Source organism: Lepidothrix coronata, unplaced genomic scaffold (assembly GCF_001604755.1).
Source record: "Lepidothrix coronata isolate B3197 unplaced genomic scaffold, Lepidothrix_coronata-1.0 Scaffold5, whole genome shotgun sequence".
Classification (NCBI taxonomy): Eukaryota; Metazoa; Chordata; class Aves; order Passeriformes; family Pipridae; genus Lepidothrix; species Lepidothrix coronata.
Window position 1 is genome coordinate 2444948 of NW_016690185.1, and position 18105 is coordinate 2463052.

The 18105-nt window shown below is 37.8% G+C and overlaps 1 protein-coding gene across 2 annotated transcripts in view; it reads right to left on the bottom strand.

Annotated features, from left to right (window-relative positions):
* Nucleotides 1-18105, bottom strand: part of REV3L (REV3 like, DNA directed polymerase zeta catalytic subunit) — a 125992-nt gene that overhangs the window by 24297 nt on the left and 83590 nt on the right. For both annotated transcript variants that reach the window (XM_017827716.1, XM_017827721.1), the window contains exons 15-19: nucleotides 17879-17961; nucleotides 16679-16804; nucleotides 14911-15103; nucleotides 12427-12538; nucleotides 2057-2172 (exon numbers count right to left, since the gene is read on the bottom strand). In XM_017827716.1, the coding sequence (XP_017683205.1) occupies nucleotides 2057-2172; nucleotides 12427-12538; nucleotides 14911-15103; nucleotides 16679-16804; nucleotides 17879-17961 (630 nt within the window). The remainder of the gene's footprint in view (nucleotides 1-2056; nucleotides 2173-12426; nucleotides 12539-14910; nucleotides 15104-16678; nucleotides 16805-17878; nucleotides 17962-18105) is intronic.

Below are 18105 nucleotides of genomic sequence, written 5' to 3' on the forward strand. Positions count from 1 at the left end.
AAATCTTGAGGTGTAACAGGTCAAAAATTTTTCAGAACATTCTTTAGTGCTTCTGAAGACTGAGCGCAGAGGTATTATTATTGCAGTCAGTGTATGATCTCAATTTGAACCATCAGGGGAATTGCATAACAAGATTCATGCAATCAGTTATTATTTCTAAAGAACAAATTTGAGAGCTTTGTGCTAAAAAATAAAACTTGTGAGCCAATTCATAGTTAAACTATCATGCGCTCCTGTTTTCACATATTAAGTATTTAAAAATTTACCAAAGTCCAATTGCCAACAACTTTCAACTGAAGATACAAATTTTATCTTATGTCTTCTTGTCCCTGGGAGGACTCTATAACTCAGATCTTTTCTAAACATGTCACAGGTATCAAAAGCATCAAAAGAGTGTACAAATATTCAAACCTGAAGGAAGGAGTATGTGAACATAGTGCTTCTAAAACATCGTGTTCTTCTGGACAGGCACATAGGACTCCAACATAAAAGATGCTATTCCTATGCTGGGTATGCCCAAAGATTCAACTAGCCCATATCATGTTCTATCATGTACTCAAAAGCAGATGCTTCAAGATGGGGGAAGCAATTATTGATACTCCCTCTAGGTCTCTCCCAGCTTCTAACCATTTGCAGCTTCCTGGGCGAGACATTATTTTCACATATATCATAGATCCCAATGGATTTTTCTTCCAATAATTTATCTCCTCTTAAAGCAATATACACCTTAAGCATTTGTATTATCTTGTGACAAGGAACTCAACAGTTCAATAACACAGGGATGAAAAATTAACTTCTATTTTGTAGCTGCCATTTATTAGCTTCACTTGATTTCTGGTTCTTGCATTGGAAAAGACCATGAAAAACCAATCCATATTTCCCTTTATCCTTCAAGATTTCATAGGCTTTTACCTTTCCTATACAGTTTTGTCTCTTCTGGAATCCCAACTTATTAAATTACTAGACACATTGGATTATCCTTCTCATCTTTACCAGTTCTCCTTTATCCACTTAGGGAGGGGGGAAGATTATGAGGAAGCTAGAACCACAGTACTTGACGCACAAGTACACTAAAGATTTTTATATTTTTCACATTTACATTCATTGCTTCATATTCTCCTTGCTCCATAATTCCTAAAACATGCTTTTGCAACCACTACAAAGCAACAGGCTCAAATTTTTAATAGAACAATCACAGTAAAGTACTTCTTATTTCATGGCTATTTAGTTTCTGTGCAGATCTTTGGCAAGAGCCCTGAAAAAAGCATTTTTTTCAATGGGTTTGATTTTTAAAATTTTCCTCATCTATATCCTCTTTATGACCGCAAAGAGTAACAACAAATTTTTGAGACGGTTTGTAATTTTACAGTCATCTTGGTTCTCCTCAGGTGCAAGAGCACATTTACTTAGCTCTTCACTAACTGCATTCTTCAAAATGATAGCTTCTTTTGATTGGCTAAATATAGACACTAGGCTTACCATTCTCATGGATAATTTTCTCTCCAGGTTTTCAAGAAAAAAAATCCAAACAGACTTTTCCCCAATGTTGGAGGAAAGCATCAGCACTTGGACCCAATAAAATTTGCCCACAGTAAAAGAGTGGGTACTGAATGTGAGGATTTTATTACAGTGCTGCTGGCCAGGGTAAGTGCTGTGCAGGAGCATTTTTATATCCTCATATTCCAGCCAGAGAAACCACAGATGATGATTATGACAGGTATCTGAAAGACTGAAGTCAATGAGAAGCAAGGGAAGGTTTGGTGCAGAAGCACCTCCAAGAACTGAAAAGTTAACACACAATTATAGAAAATGAGTCTAGGTTTATGAATAGAGGACACACCCAGAAGTGGAATACACAAGGAATTTGACAATTCAGAATACACCAGAATCTCACTGGTATTTCAATTTTTGGTGTGTGTGATTATACTATAACAACACATAAGCAAGAACAAAAAAGAGGTCCATCTGAAGAAACACTCTACATTTATTTTTTTAATTTCATAGATTTCAACTTGCTTCTATTGGAACTGAACTGAAACCCTCTACAATAACTTACCTGGCACACGAGAAATCATCTGGCATAAATCAACATTTAGTGCAGCAGCCCTCTGTAAGAGATAACCCCAGGAATGCATCTGGACTTCATAGCCTAACAAAATGTCTGGGTCATATCTAGAGAGGTGGGGGGAAAAGAAAAATGAGCCTCATATTATTTAAGAAAGTATTTTCCATGAACAGAAGATTTCATTCAAATGAAACAGGATTTCATTCAAATCGTGTTGAGTTTAAAAAAGATTCAGTCACAATGGGTTTCTATAACAGCAGCATCTGGACTAGGAGACTATTTAAAACACAATCTTTTAGGATTTTCAATAACATTCAACTGCAAAGATATTTAGAAGGAATATTTTCACTGGAATTTTTTTAGCATATTTCTATTATTTCAGTCTTTACAAATCAAGAACAAAATTGAGGTCTTGTTAGGTTTTATTGATGGAATCAGGATGTATCGAGCATAAACTGAAACCTAGCTACTGGCACAAGACAGAAGTGCAATGAAACAGTAATGTCTATGGAACAGTATTTGCCACTAGATTTGCCACTAGGTTAACTTGAATGTTTTGCAAATAACAATGTGTCATGCATGCTGCAGTGTAGCTTATAGTAATCATGGGGCACTTCTGGTCCTAAATGATAACTCTTTATTAGGAGTTACAATTTGCAGTTGAGTGAGAGCTGTCTAAAATGAAACACAGAGCAAAGCAACCATATCTGTCAGTTCTCTTTAAATATCTCTTCCTTTACAAAACCCTCTTTCTAGAAGATATGCAGAAAAAAACTCATTTTATGCTGTATCTCATTCTAGCTGGCTGGCTTAAGTACAATAAAGTCAGAATTGTCTCCTGAAACAGTAATTGCCTGCCTTCCAATAAGGCTCAGAGAAGAGCTGACTAGACAGAAGGACAAACAACATGCCTTCAAAGACAAAGCACAGGTAGGAATTAGCTCAGAGCCAATATCACCTACCTTTTGAGTAGGCACTATTAAAATCAGAAGTTGAGATCTGGTTACTTGCCAAAGAGACTAAGAATGATTTTCTTGGACTGGGCAGAGAGAGACTGGTCAAAGTAACATCTGTCATTCTTATAGCAAAAAAAAAGAAAAGAAGCTTCAGTGGGAAGCTTCTTGGTTGGACTAGATGACCTTTAGGGTATTTTCCAACCTTGATGATTCTATGGTTCTTTCAATGCAGCTCAGTCAAGGGGTTTTGAGTTCCAGCAGGCAGCATTTAATACAAATGAATGACAAAAGGGCAACGGTCAAGGGGTGGAGGACTGGACAATAGGCTGAGCACAGTCTATGCCCAACCCCACAACAGAATGCAGGCTTGTAGACCTTAGTTTTGGGAGAAGTAGACAGGGGCCTTGGTTTAACAGGATCTTTGTACTTTTTGCATCCTTAGCACATAAAAAAAATGCCAACATTTCCTGACTGTTGAATATAAGAGAACAGCCTTTCCCCAAATACTGAGTTAGCTGTATCACAGTCATTACAAATGAAGCTTCAGAATTTATCAGGAAGTCTTCCTTGCTTGTGAGTCCCAGCCAAAGGCAGATGACTACTCACTTTGAAGTTACTAATTATTTTGAGAATAGCTCCAGAAAAGAGCTTCTCCACACTTTTGCTGTAGACAATAACTTCCAGTGAAATATATTTCAAGCTTCTTACTCAGCATGACTATTGCTTTATTACAATTCGGGCTTTAGCAAAAATTCCCTTTATCACCTGCTTCTACTTGTGAGGGAATAATTTTTTGATACAATTTTTGCATAAAGCAGAGGATTCTAAAGTAAGTTTTTGATTTCTAGCATTATAGAGAAAGTAAAAGAACTAGCACTTTGCATTTGCTGCAATCACACCACACCTACAGGACGGACAAGGGATCAGACCCAGCCAACACGAGTTTAGGAAGAGCAGGTCCTGTCTGACCAACCTGATCTCCCTTTATAATAAGGTGACCCGCCTGGTGGATGAGGGGAAGGCTGTGGATGTGGTCTATCTGGACTTCAAACAAAGCCTTTGACACCGTCTCCCATAGCATTCTCCTGAAAAAGCTGGCAGCCTACGACTTGGACAGGGGCACTCTGTGCTGGGTTAGGAACTGGCTGGAGGGCTGGGCCCAGAGAGTGGTGGTGAACGGTGCTGCATCCAGTTGGTGGCCCGTCACTCGTAGTGTGATCAGTGTTGGGCCCAGTTCTGTTTAATATCTTTACTGATGATCTGGATGAGGGGATCGAGTGTACCATCAGCAAATCTGCAGATGATACCAAGTTGGGGGGGAGTGTTGATCTGCTGGAAGGCAGGAGGGCTCTGCAGAGGGAGCCGGACAGGTTGGAGAGATGGTCTGATTCCAATGGGATGAGGTTCAACAAGGCCAAGTGCCAGGTCCTGCACTTTGGCCACAACAACCCCCTGCAGCGCTACAGGCTGGGGACAGAGTGGCTGGAGAGCAGCCAGGCAGAAAGGGACCTGGGAGTTTGGATTGACAGGAAGCTGAACATGAGCCACCAGTGTGCCCAGGTGGCCAAGAGGGTCAATGGCATCCTGGGCTGGATCAGGAACAGTGTGGTCAGCAGGACCAGGGAAGTGATTCTTCTCCTGTACTCAGTGCTGGTGAGGCCACACCTGGAGTACTGTGTCCAGTTCTGGGCCCCTCAGTTCAGGAAGGATATTGAGGTGTTGGAGCAGGTCCAGAGAAGAGCAGTGAGGCTGAGGAAGGGACTCGAGCACAAGTCCTATGAGGAGAGGCTGAGGGAGCTGGGGTTGTTTAGCCTGGAGAAGGGGAGGCTCAGGGGAGACCTCATCACTCTCTACAGCTCCCTGAAAGGAGGTTGTAGCTGGGTGGAGGTTGGTCTCTTCTCCCAGGCAACTATCAGTAAGACAAGAGGGCACGGTCTTAAGCTCTGCCAGGGGACGTTTTGGTTGGATATTAGGAAGAAATTTTTACAGAGAGAGTAATAAGACATTGGAATGGGCTGCCCAGGGAGGTGGTGGATTCACCATCCCTGGAGGTTTTTAAGATGAGACTGGATGTGGCACTTAGTGCCATGATGTAGGAACCACGGCAGTGTTGGATCAAGGGTTGGACTTGATGATCTTGGAGGTCTTTTCCAACCCAGTTGATTCTATGATATTGCGCTATCTGCTGTTCATGTCAAAAGAATGATTCTTTGGTTTTGGATAGAGGAAATTATCATCAGGATTGGATGCAGTAAATTTAGTCATTTTGGAAGCTTACTCTACCAATGATACAAACCCAAAGCTACTTGGAACAATTTATGGACAAATGACTGAAGCTAGCCTGCAGTTCATTCCAGCAGCGAAATCAGCGTCAAAAAGAGTTATGACCACTTGCTGCTCTGCACAACATACAATGATTGCCAAATGACATTCCAAAATTATGAATAGCTCCATCTAAGCTTTGAAATAAAAAGAAGTTATGTGATGGTTTATACAGGCATAAAAGAAAAGTTACAAAAATCAACATATTTTCAAATTAATTCTGATAATTAAACTATCCTGGTCCTAGCATATTGAAAAACACTACTGATTATTTAAAATCAGGGAAGTACTCATTTATGTTCATATTTGAAAACTGGTTTCTAAATTCTAAAAGGAAAACACTTGCAGATTTACACAGTGCAAGGCATTATGCAGATAGGTTCCATGATAGATGCAAACGTGAATGAGAAACTCGTGAAGAACTGCTTGTGTGGTACATAAAACAGTATTCATTATGCCAGAGATTTGCTTGCTCTTTTAAGCCTGTTCTGAACTGAAACAAGCATACAGTTTGGAAGCAGCAAGTTGCCATAACTGCATTAGCACCTACCACCTGTGATGAAGGACAGTTACTTTGAGTTTTAACTTGCCCAAGCAGTGCATTACCTTTCTCACTTCCTACTTAACAAAATTTTAGTGGGCTATTATATTACTACTGTAAATACTCCTGTATTAAAACTGAATACATTCCATCAATTCTGGACCTAATCTTCCTATTCTCTTTTAACCTAATGAACAAAATGACCTCTGTAATCCATCTGCATATAATCTCAAGAACTGTTTCTCTAGTATCCTTCAAATGGGAAGATGTTTTATAAGACAAGACATAAAAGCACCTTAGTTTATGCTGTTTTCAGATACATGCATTTTCTCACATAAACAATTTGTATCTAACTTAAATATCACATATTTTAGCACAATTTTGCGGAAATTCACATGTAAATTGGAAAGCTTATCACTCAAACGATTTTTAAAAAAAACAGTGTGCTAGTTTTGGACTCAGTCTTGCTTGTACAGGCCATTAGGGATTGCCTATAATGGCACATTAGTGAGTCATAGGCTATCACTTTACAGCACATGATTTACTCTGCTTTTCCATCCCAACCAGACATACATTGCACATGTATTCATTCAGGGAAGGGTCTCATTTCAATTAATTTTGTCACGTCAAGTTTTCTAAGATGGTTTCTTTATTGTCATTGAACAAAAAAGGCTTCTTTGGGTAATCCGTTTTTTATATTTTAGCCACCTCTTGTAGAATGAGATCCTGCTCTTTCCATTCAACTTCCATGGTGATGAGGGTAGTTAGTTAAGACACCAACAATGAAGTACAGATGTCTAAGTTTCAGTTAGATGAAAAGTCTTACAAAGCTATCTACATGGAAAATCAAGGTTGAATAGCCAGTAAATGGTGAAATCAAACCTTAATGTAAATTCCCTGTAAACACAGTCCCTTAATGTCAGTTTGCCCATATATAAAACTTGGATCCAAATGGTATCCTTCTAAAAGCATAAAAAAAAAATATATTACCAGCAACTGAGTTGCTCAAATACTGCAGTAAGTCACACATACATGTATTTTATGTGTATCTGTATGCATTCACAAGTGTATTGCTGAATTATCTCCAAAGGAAAAAACGAAGATAGATTAAATTGAAGAGCTCCTTTCTGCTGAACAATACTTAGAACACCAAACTCTTGCATGACAGCATGCGTAAGATCTACCTTACGCAACAGGTTTAACAGACCTATCAGATTTCTTGCACCTAAAAAGAGACACTGTTGTTTCTCACTTCTAATTTCCTTGTTGATCAATTCTGCCTCAACTCATGCTGCAGAAATGCCCTCTCCTGTAGCCCAATCTCATGTAGCAGCTGTACCAATGAACCAGTGTGTTATCTGTCAAGACCTCCTGTGGTATTCTTTTTCCTATTATAGAAGAAGAGACATCTGGAGCTAAAAGATGACATTATTCCAAATGGGAAAATGAACAGGTAAACCCAAGTTTAGCTGATGTGAGCTAAGCTGAAGTCTCTCTGTCTCTCAACCCTTTTCATGCGGTGCCACAAAGACGACAGGCTGTGAGCTAAGAGGACAAGTTTTGTATGTTTCATTCTCCCTTCTCACAATTTTTACAGTATACTATGCAGTTGGTCTTCATCATCAGTGTAAGCTGTTTTATTAAAAGAAATTGTAATGAGACCAGCTGTTACAAATGCAAGAAACTAGTAAATTGTAATACTGATATTTGAAAGCTGCTGGCTAGGACTAACACAACAAGAATAAGAGGTGCGTCTGCCAACATAGTGCTCTTTTGTTAAAAGGATGGGCAGTGATACTGCTTTGCATGCTGTTGCCAGTCTCTGTGCAAAGATGAAAAGCAGCATTTATACCGGCAGGATTTAAACACAACAGCATTAACATTCAACCCATACATGCTGCAGAGAGAAGAAATGCGATTATTTTCCTTTCCAGCTAAGTAGTATATGCTGTTATGACATCTCTTTCTCATTTGACAATTTCATGAATGAATACTAAAGCTCCCAGTTATACCTTCCCTTCTATTATGTGTCTGGTTTTCCTGACTGCTATTTTTCTTCCAGCTAAGATTAAGGGAAAAAGGGGGGGGGGAAAATTAGGTCACACCTAGGATACAGACAAAAGCAGTAACTGTGCACAGCAACAGAATACTTGGTGACTCAAATACATAACTGAAATATCTGAAACATTTTTCCATTTGCCTTAGACAATAAAAATCCATAAAGTTGATACAGGACATTAAAGATTTCTACAGGAAAATGCCACAGAAGATGATACTGGCCTGGAAAAAGAAGGTTAGTTTAACACATCCCTATTTTAAAAAGAAAATGTTGCTAGAGCATTTACAGAAGAAGAAATATAATGCACTGTATTCAAACAAGAAATTCATTAGCATTATACCTTACAAGAAAAACATTATACAAAATATTTAAGTGTTAAACATTAACAGTTAATTATTATGCAAGTGTTATCCCCAAAATCTCTTAAGTAAAGTCTCATGTTATACTCTCATTTTGTAATTTTATCAAAAACTACTTAACTACTTCCACGGAGACAAAGAGCTGTGGGTGTCTGGTAAGTCTCATGCAGCAGTGAATCTGCTACTCTTTTTTTCAAGCCCATCCTGTTTCCACATTCTCTGTGTGTCACAGAGACAGGGACTGTGCATTCCTACATGAATTCCCCAAAATTTTGCTCCTCTCATGCCTGCAGGACCAGTCCTTTTGTACTATCTAGTAGTATCTGCACTTATAGAAGAAAAGCACAGTATGCCTTAAAAGTGTAGGAGAGGCCCAGACATTTAATTTCTCTTTCATGGGAATCCACTGCTCCATCAGGCTTGGACATCTCTAATTTTCCCACATGTTTTAAATCTCCAAGACAAACATTCTTGTAGCATTCCCTTCCACCTCCTCCTCTTCAGTCAGCTTTCCTGTGTTTTGTACTGGCTAGTTTATGGAGCTACGTAAATATGTTTACTCCTTTTCCTGCCTTCAGGCTCAGAGAGATGGTTCTCTTACTTTCTCAAGCAGACAGATTCTTCCAATTTTTCTCACAATTCAGTGCAGCTTACACCGTAAGATAAAGAGAGGGTTTATTCAAGGAAGCTGTTCAGGCAGCATGACAGAATTCTTCAGGACAGCAATACAGATACAGGCTCCACTTCAAGAAAAAAAATGCACAACTTGGATCTCTGTGGTTGTAGATCATCCCCAGTGGCTTCACAGGATGGGAAGGAGGTTGTTTCTCAGCTGCTTTTTGCCAGTTTTGAGCTGAAATCCCCCTTTTTTTTTTTTAATTGTTTACAGCTAGAGGATAGCTACCAAAGAAGGGAAATTTGGACCCCTAGTAGGTGCAGCTTCCTCTCAAGCTCTAAGATGGTTGTCAGGGTACCAAGAACCAATTTATCGATGGTTTTCTTTGTTGCAAATCCATGCTGTTTATCCTTCCCTGCTTCCTCCAAACTCACCTCCATGGCTCTTCCTGTCTGTTCCCTGTCTCTCCATCCTCAACCTCAGTGTTTTAGAATTCCTCAACCTTTTAGAATTAAAGTTGTCTCTACATAGACTTTGGTACTCACACTTGTAAGTACTCCCATTTCACAGATGAATCACTCTCAGTAATAATCTCCTAGAAATAAAGGTCCTTATTTCCCTCAGTATTTGGACAAATCTAGTTTTCAGTATAGATGAAATCACAGATCACAATTCAACAGAAACAACCAGGTCTTCTTCCGGTCTACATCTATGCTCAAGATGATAATTCTGTTTGCCAACAGCTCTGAGTTAATCAGAGACAACATCTACTAATTCCACAGAAGAATATTTAACCTGGTATTTACTTTATGGATGTCTAGGTAGAAACACATTAATCTTACTGTGGTCATTCAGAGCTACCACATGCTGAACAACTTCACAGTGAAGGTGTTAACTGAATCCAACTTCAGCTCATCAATTCCAGTGAACTTTCAGGAGCAATACTCAAAGTCAGTTGACAGAGAGTTGACTTTAGCTCTGCTACAAAAAAATTAAATTTGGGAAACACTCTTCAGTGACAGAAGCCTAGCCAAAACAAGAGATCGATGAGCTAAGAGTGTTGCAGGAAGTTACAAATTGTCCAGGAATCACTTTGCCCCCATCTGTGTGCTGGAAATAGCGGTCAAGAATTCTGTTGTGCTCTTCCAGAGTTTACATCTATTGACAAGAAGTGACAGAATCAACCTTCTTTTATTTTCAATAACCAGGACAGAAAAAAAAAACCAAAAGGCCTAAGCAGAGGAGTAGAAGGCTGGAACTTGAAACAAATGAGCATGTTCCACAATTTCACATATATGAAATAAGAGAAAGAATTAGGTCAACTACTAAGAGAATGACTAGAAATGGGAACAAGAATTCTTAAACTGGACTGCATAAGACAATTCCTCCTTCCTTCCTACTCTCCGTTCAGTGCTCCAAAAAATTGATTAAGTCTGTTCATATATTGACAATCAAGACTGAATAGATATTCTGTCATTCATTATACCAGGAACCTGGAATTTCAATCTTCCATCCTTCCCTCCAACAGCCAAAGACACCAAGAACATGAACCAAAAGCAAGCTGCAGTTATGCTGGACATGCTATTTGGTCAAAAGAACTTATTATTATCTAGCCTAAAGCATGTATCAGCATATAAGATACTGATACGATCCTCAGCTGAAAAATTGAGGTGATTTTGAGTTTTACTCTATGAAGTTGAAGTGGTAATGTTTCTTAAACATGGCCTGACAGTTTTTTTCTTCTAACCTATCAGACCTACTATTAAGTGCACTATCAGAACAACCAAAGAACCTAGCTTGTGGTGGAAAAAATAACACTAAGAAGAGTAACAGAAGATTTTTTTATAAAATAATTACTGATTTTCATTAAAGCTGTTTCCTTGCTCATTTCTCATTGAGGAAGACTTTTACAGTCCACTACTTTTTAATCATGTAGTTTTATCATACTTTTACCTTCAGTTAAAGCTATTCTGGGCCTAGACACTTATTTTGTGCTTAAGAAATACAAAACATATACTCCAACAAAATTTCTTATTCTTTTTTGCCCAGGTTACAGAAAAAAAAGGGATGGAAAGGAGCAGCAAACTGTAGATGCAGTAGAAGTTTCAAAACCATCTTTGCTGAGAGTTCATCAGAAGTCTGATACCTGAGGTGTTATTTTATAGAGGAGGGAGGATAGTAGGCTAAGACGATGACAGCAGGCTGCCTCTCCATTAATAGATCAAACTCTTCATCTTCCAGGAATACAAGTTAACTAACTCAATCTTTGATGATAAAGTTGTGGCAACAAAAAGGCATGCTAGTACATGCTAGAGAAGATCTCTCAAGCGGAGATTTCTCAGTCAGCAACCTGCTGATTGCTACATTCCATCTTGAAGTACACCAAAACTGTATGCTTTTTTTCATTCTGTAATGCCTACAATATGTACAGATATAGATGACTTCTGTTCTTCAGTGATAAATATGTATTTTAACTGCTGAGTTCTCCCAAATTCCATACAACTGGTGTAGAATTCTTAATTTATTGACAGTTTCTCATTCTCAGTAATTTTCCTAAGTTTGATGGAGCACTAGATTTCCCAGAAAGAGAAAAATAAAATTATGTTCCTTACCTGAATTTTGTCTTCTCTGAACAGGGATCTGCTGCTCTGTCAGGACCCACCCTGTGTTGGTTGCATTCAGCAACTCTTTTTGTATTCTGGCTTCATGGGGTTGGTCAAAGTCTTTCTCATCAGAGGTTTTCTGGTTGGAGAGAGAAAGAATTGCAAATGTACTCTGCCTAGTTTTTTTTTCTTGTGCCTCTATTCCAGCAGGGTGACTCATAGTTTAAATCTGTTTATTTTTCTTTGCAATTTTACAGGTTTGCACCTCTGTCAGTAGGGTCTGGAGAGACGTCTGTGGTTCCACCTATTCACCAGCCAAGAGGGCTTCCAAAGAGGCTTCCCAGCCTTGGTGGAGATGGGGAAAACCAGCAGTTTTCCAAGTCTGATGGAGCAGGGGATTTCCATTCAGAGAAGACAAAGCTAATGAAGGAAACTGGTTTTTCAGCTAACCGTTATTTTAAACTGTCCACAGCAGTTTCAGTACCATGTAGGGTTCTTTCTGTCTTGCCTCAGAGTTTCTAGAAAACTCTTCTTGTCTGAGGGATTTTCTATAGCTCTCAGCACTGTCAATAACTACTATTCTGAGAGTTTCAGAGAGAGATGTGTAATGAATTCTGGGGTTAACAGGAAAAGTTATATGTTAAAGAAGATTACTTATATGGCTGATTAGTTTCAAGACTGTAACTCAGCTGCTTAAGAGGATCTCAATGTTCTTGCTGTCAGAGAAAAAGAAAAGCAAAAAGTATTTTTATTTGAAAGATCACCACGCTTGTCCACTCTAGAAATAAGCCTTTGAGGGAAACAACAACAAAAAAATCAGTATTTGAAAGACTGGCAAGGGTTGAAGGAACTAAATCTGCTGTTCCAAGCCTGAAAAATAAAAGCAGAACGTACAGATATGCTACCTTTTTACAATATTCACTACTTCCTGGAAAAGAGTTCTTTCATCAGTAGCGTAACTGACTTCTAGTCCTGTAACTCCAGATCTTGTGAGCAAGGGGGCTTGGTCTCTGCTCCCTGGAAAATAAAAGTAAAAAAACCCATTACAATTTAGAAGGAACTCCATTTCTTCAGTCAACAATATTGCTTTAGAATAAAACATACAACTAAAAAGAAATATGGAACATAACTTGTTTTTATCCTTAACACTAATAATTAACACAATTAATTCCATGGACTTATTTTGTTCCTCTTGAGTGGAAAAAATTATTCTTTTCACTTTGTAAATTTTAGTGGTAATCTTGCACAAATTCTCAGATATAAATAAATACGATTCAAGAGAAATGTCACCATTTTACATGTATGAGAGTCCACCTATTAGAAAATTATTTTTAATAAGCAATATTGAAGGACTATATGAACAGCTTACATAGTGTTTTCATGAAAAATATATATTTTAATTGCTAGCTTAGAGTAGTGCTTTGTAAAAAGCCTTACAGAATGAAAATGCTAAATAACTTAGTACTTTTTTTCAGCACATTGCTGATTTACTAATAGAAATGGAAAAACATGAGCAATTGCTCACTTAGTGACATTAGGAGTGTCTACACTGATAATGTCTGAATAATATCTAAATTTGTATGCATACAGGAACTCATCATTTGCCTTCCATATTAAAAAAAACCCTCTATAAATGAATAATATGCAGCGCATACTCTGTGTTTTCAGTTTCTCTATACGACAGATAGTAAGATCTCTGTTAAGGCAATGTTGTGGATTTTAAAAACTGGATTTTTTACAAGGTATTCTACTTTGACACATTCTGAGGATTGAGAGTTTAAAAAAAGTGCTTTCAGAAATAAATGTTAAAATGAGTACTGTAACACAGAAACGGGAACAAAAAGGTGTCAATCACTCCACAGGTATCTCAAAAAGTTCTAACCAAGAAAGTATTGACAGTACATATCCATTAAAACAACGAATGTCACAATAACATTTAAACACATCATTTTATTTCGCTAAAAAAACCAGATCAGAACCTTTGTTTTTTCAAAATATCACTGGACCTCTTTACAGAGAGCTTTTTCTTGATATATTATCAGTGGCACACACCTAGTGAGCTATAGTGGCTATACTGTGGAAAAATCTCACTTAGTAAGGTAATGGAGATAAATTTTTTAAAGATAGTAACAAGCATATAATACCAGAATAAAATTCATTGAGAATAATAAGAACTTAACATGATATAATATCTACAATACTTTGAAAAATAAACTGGTAAAAGAAGAAGCTGTTGCCTTAATGCTAAATTTATTTTTGCTAGGTATTTGTCCACGCTTAAAATTTTAGACAGTATTTTGTGGTTTAATACATATCACAATGCCAAAGAAACTCTGAAAGAAAGAGGACTACTCTGGGGATGGTTTTTGTTTGGTTTTTTTTTTGTTGGTTTGGTTTTTTTACTAGCCTAAACCAGTGGTACTCAACCTTTAACAGCTGGAGAGCCACTTCTGTATAAAATGGAATTGCAGAGCACCATATAAATCAAGTATCAAGTGTGATTTTTTTTTTCCATCATGACACTTCAATGTGTGATGATGCTGCCTTAACATCACCAGACATTGATACATCACGATATGACACATCAGCATCCTCTCTCCTAGCAGCATTCTGTCTTCAATCCCTTCTGGCTGCTAGGAAGGAGTGGGGTGGAGGGGTGGAAGGGGCAAAAGGGCAAGTTTTTCCCCATTTTGCCCCACAGCTGCTGGGTGGGAGGTGATCTCTACTCTTACCTGTGGGGGGATCCCAGCAGCTCCTTTTCTTTCCCCCTATGGGAGGGGGAACTTCAGCGACTCCCACACTGCTGGTCCATTTGCTCAGTGCTCCCCGCGCTGCCTGATAGAGTGGAGCGCCGATCAGATGCCTACATTGCGAGAGCCGCCTGTAGGGCCATGAAGAGCCACATCCGGCTCTAGAGCCACAGGTTGAGTATCACTGGTCTAAACAAAGCCAAAAAGGTACAATAGAATAAGGGCCCCTGTTTAGATCCTAAAAGGATCAGATAAAACCACAAAAATAACCCTTAAGTAAAATATAAAACATACTGTCTTGCTTTTAACATTTTCTACTTGTAGCTTCCAGCAACTTGAGTAGGAAAGTAAAGGCAGGTTTTCCTCTTTACACTTTCAGAACACTGCAGGAGCTTGTCCACAAGTACGCAAACATCGGTATTTTGCACATGTGTATGTTATTTGTGGTTTACAGCTCATGCAATAGTTCTTTTGAAGATATAAGCAGGAAAACTCTATATTTAATATGGCCATTCAACAAGACAAAATTAAATGAGATACACAGTAATATAGGTACTCAATTACATTTTGCTTGCTACTCTTTGATTAGTATGAAATAGCATTTTTGTAAAATACAGTAAGAAAAAAAGAAATAAGAACCTTGGCTTGAGAGAGTCCTGTCTCTATCGATCACTATAGCACCAGTGATTTCTTTTTTATCAGTATTTGGCAGTGCTGTGTCTGATGAAATGCAATAGAATAAAGCACAGATCGGATCAAACTCTGGGTCTGGTTCCAAATCTCGTCTTGTTCGAGCATGTAACTCCATACTGATGAGGGTAAGGTGTTGGACCTACCAACAAATAAACACAGTAAGTTAGTTTGTTTTGGAGGTTTCTTAAAAAAAAAATTAAGAGGAGATTATTAGTGCAAATTAAGACAGTGCAGACATTTATATGGTCATATTATATTGTAACTAAGAGGTCACACCTGAAAATTAACAGAAGTGATTAAACACGCATCTCTGGATCTCACTTTTTGCAAAAAGTACCATCTTAGAAAAAAAAAGATTAATCACTTAATACATTTTTATACTCAGTTATGAAAATTCAGTATGTGTTTCTGAGTACTGTACTCTTCTACCAAAAGCAGAAAATAGGAAAAAAACCAGATCGTGTTCACTGTCAACAATTGTAAATTCCTGTAGTTTTCAAACAGCTTTGTATATCGAGCTGAATTACATTTCTGAAGTGATCAAGAACAAGGAATCACTCTTGGTCTTTGTCTTCCTTTCCCTCCCTCACCCAAGACGTGCAAGCAAGCATGAAGACTAAGTCATTTACAGGAGGGCATGAAGAATACGTAACTTCCTCTTCACTTGCATTAATAAATTATATTGCCACAGCTTTTTGCAGAATGGTTTACATTAGGAAAATGTTAATCCCTATATACTGTCAAGTTTTGACTCTACAATAAATATTTAATATCGTTTCAACTCTATATCGCTGCTCTGTTGCCTTGCATAATATAGCTGATAATGTGGATTAATGGACAGGTTGGAGGGATTCGGAGGGGAGAGTTACAAATACTTCTGTGCATGTAACCTGCCCTGGAGGCAGTCTGATTTCTTCTAGATTTGCATCCTAAATCACTACAGCCATCACTGAAGTGTAATTTTACTATCCAAACCCTGTCTCCACTTCCTGCAAGGTTATCGGTTTCTTGTGGCTTCCCCTGTGTTATCTACTCAGCACATAAAACTGCTATCTCCCCATCTCATCTGCAAATTGGTCAACAGCTAATTCCAAGCCATGGATGTGGTGACTGTCTAGGAGCACATATATAGATACTGGTTGGCCAGTTAGCAGCCAAACACAGTGGTACTGTATTTACATTGCTTCCCTTTCTCCAGCACCAATTTTGATTCCTCTTCCCAGACCGAACACTCATCTACATTAAATAGAGACCTTCTTTGAGACAGGCACCATTTTGTTAAATGTAGTAGAAACTGGCCAACAAGTTCAGAAGGTAACAAGTAGAGATACCAGGAGGGCCTGACTGAATGATGTCAGGTGCATTACTTCTTAAGGAAACAATCCATGAAAATTACAGTCAATTATTTTTTCAAGTAATGTTTTTATACAAAAGTTTTTATTTCTTCCTTCTGATCTTTCCTTTGTTTTTATTTTTAAAGGAAGATTTACCATCATATCAACCGTAATACTGTGAAATTTAGTTCAATACTATTAAAGGCACTTGGAGATCAAGCTGAAACTAGTAGATCAACTATTTAAAAGCTGCAGACATCACACACTAATAAATGGTAAGCCAGGAAGGGACCAAGGAGGAAAAGATTTTTAATTTTTGCCACTATAAAAATGGCCCGATAAATGACTATCTTTTATAATGACATGTAACAGTAAATTACCTCATGTAAAGATTTTGCTTCCTGCAGGTTTTCCACACTGACTTTAAAACCGTAAGTGTTATTTAAAGATGGTCCTTCAATCTGGGAAGTCTCTTTCTTTGGAACGCCAAGGGCAGCAAATTGATTCTTATTGGGCAGGAGAAGAAAAAAGCACAGGATAATTTTGAAAAATCACAGGTTGCTAAATTCATATGCAATATTAAATAAAATGCAATATTAAAATATATATTTATCAATGAAAATGCAAATGCTACACCATAAATTACTAAAAAGAGAAAACTTTTTACTATCTCCTCATGTAATTTTCCAACATGGAAACAGGAGTTGTATCTTTCTGCCTTTTAGCAATAATTTTAGTGAAACCTCACAGTAAAGCAAGAGGCAGTTTGAGATACTTAGAAAAACCCCTAAACAACCAAAAACCCCTGAAACCCTACACCCCCCCCCAAACTCAATCCCACGCTAGCTTTCTTGGAAATCTGAGGACATGGAATCCAGAAATTCTGTCTTCTCTCTTGAAAGCAACAATTTGTCAGAAACCTCTGTTTTAGTTATCACTTTTTAAGGCACTGAATTAAAGGTACATTAAGTACGCACTTGATATGGGTGAATACCAGCATACAGGGATGAAAAAACTACTGGATCACTCCAGTAGTGCACCTAACCCACTGTTCTGTTTCCAACATGGGGAGCAGAAAAACTGTTTAGGAAAAACTTGTGAGTGATCATTTTATGCAATCCAATCCCTTTCTACTGTCAGGATAACATTATAACTGCCCTCGTCATTTCCAGAAAATGCTTAGAACATTGTCTGAAAACTAATATACATACAGACATATAAATGTATGCTGGTCTGTGTGTGTATACATACAAAAATGGAAATCACTACAGAACTTTAAAAGGATGTTATAAATCAAAGAGCAAAACAACATCCTTACATGGTGTCTCTAGTGTTTCATTAGTCTCTCACTACCCTAAAATATAAAACTCTTAATCTCCAATTTACACCTGCTCCACCCAAATTAAACTCGTGATTTCTTCCTAACTTTGTGTGTGCTCTGATTCTACAACTGTACCCAACCATTTTAAATGTATTTTCAAGATTTTAACAGAAGAAGACAAAAACAACACAGAAAAAAGAATGGAAATGTGTATGTGTGGCATAATAAAAATACATCTGTTCTTAAAATCTTAATTTACCTTCATTTGTGTGGTTAGAAGTACTCTTCGAAGACCATCAGTATTATTTCCCCTCTTGTGGCTCAGTTTCTGAGCTTTTGGTTCTGTAAACATGAGTGCAACACTACTTAGCCTCAATAGCTCTATCTAGGCATTGAACAACACGGTAGAAACATCCAGAGGCATTTGGTTAACATTATAGACAAATATTATATTTATAAGCAAATACAACTTTATCCTTTGTCAAA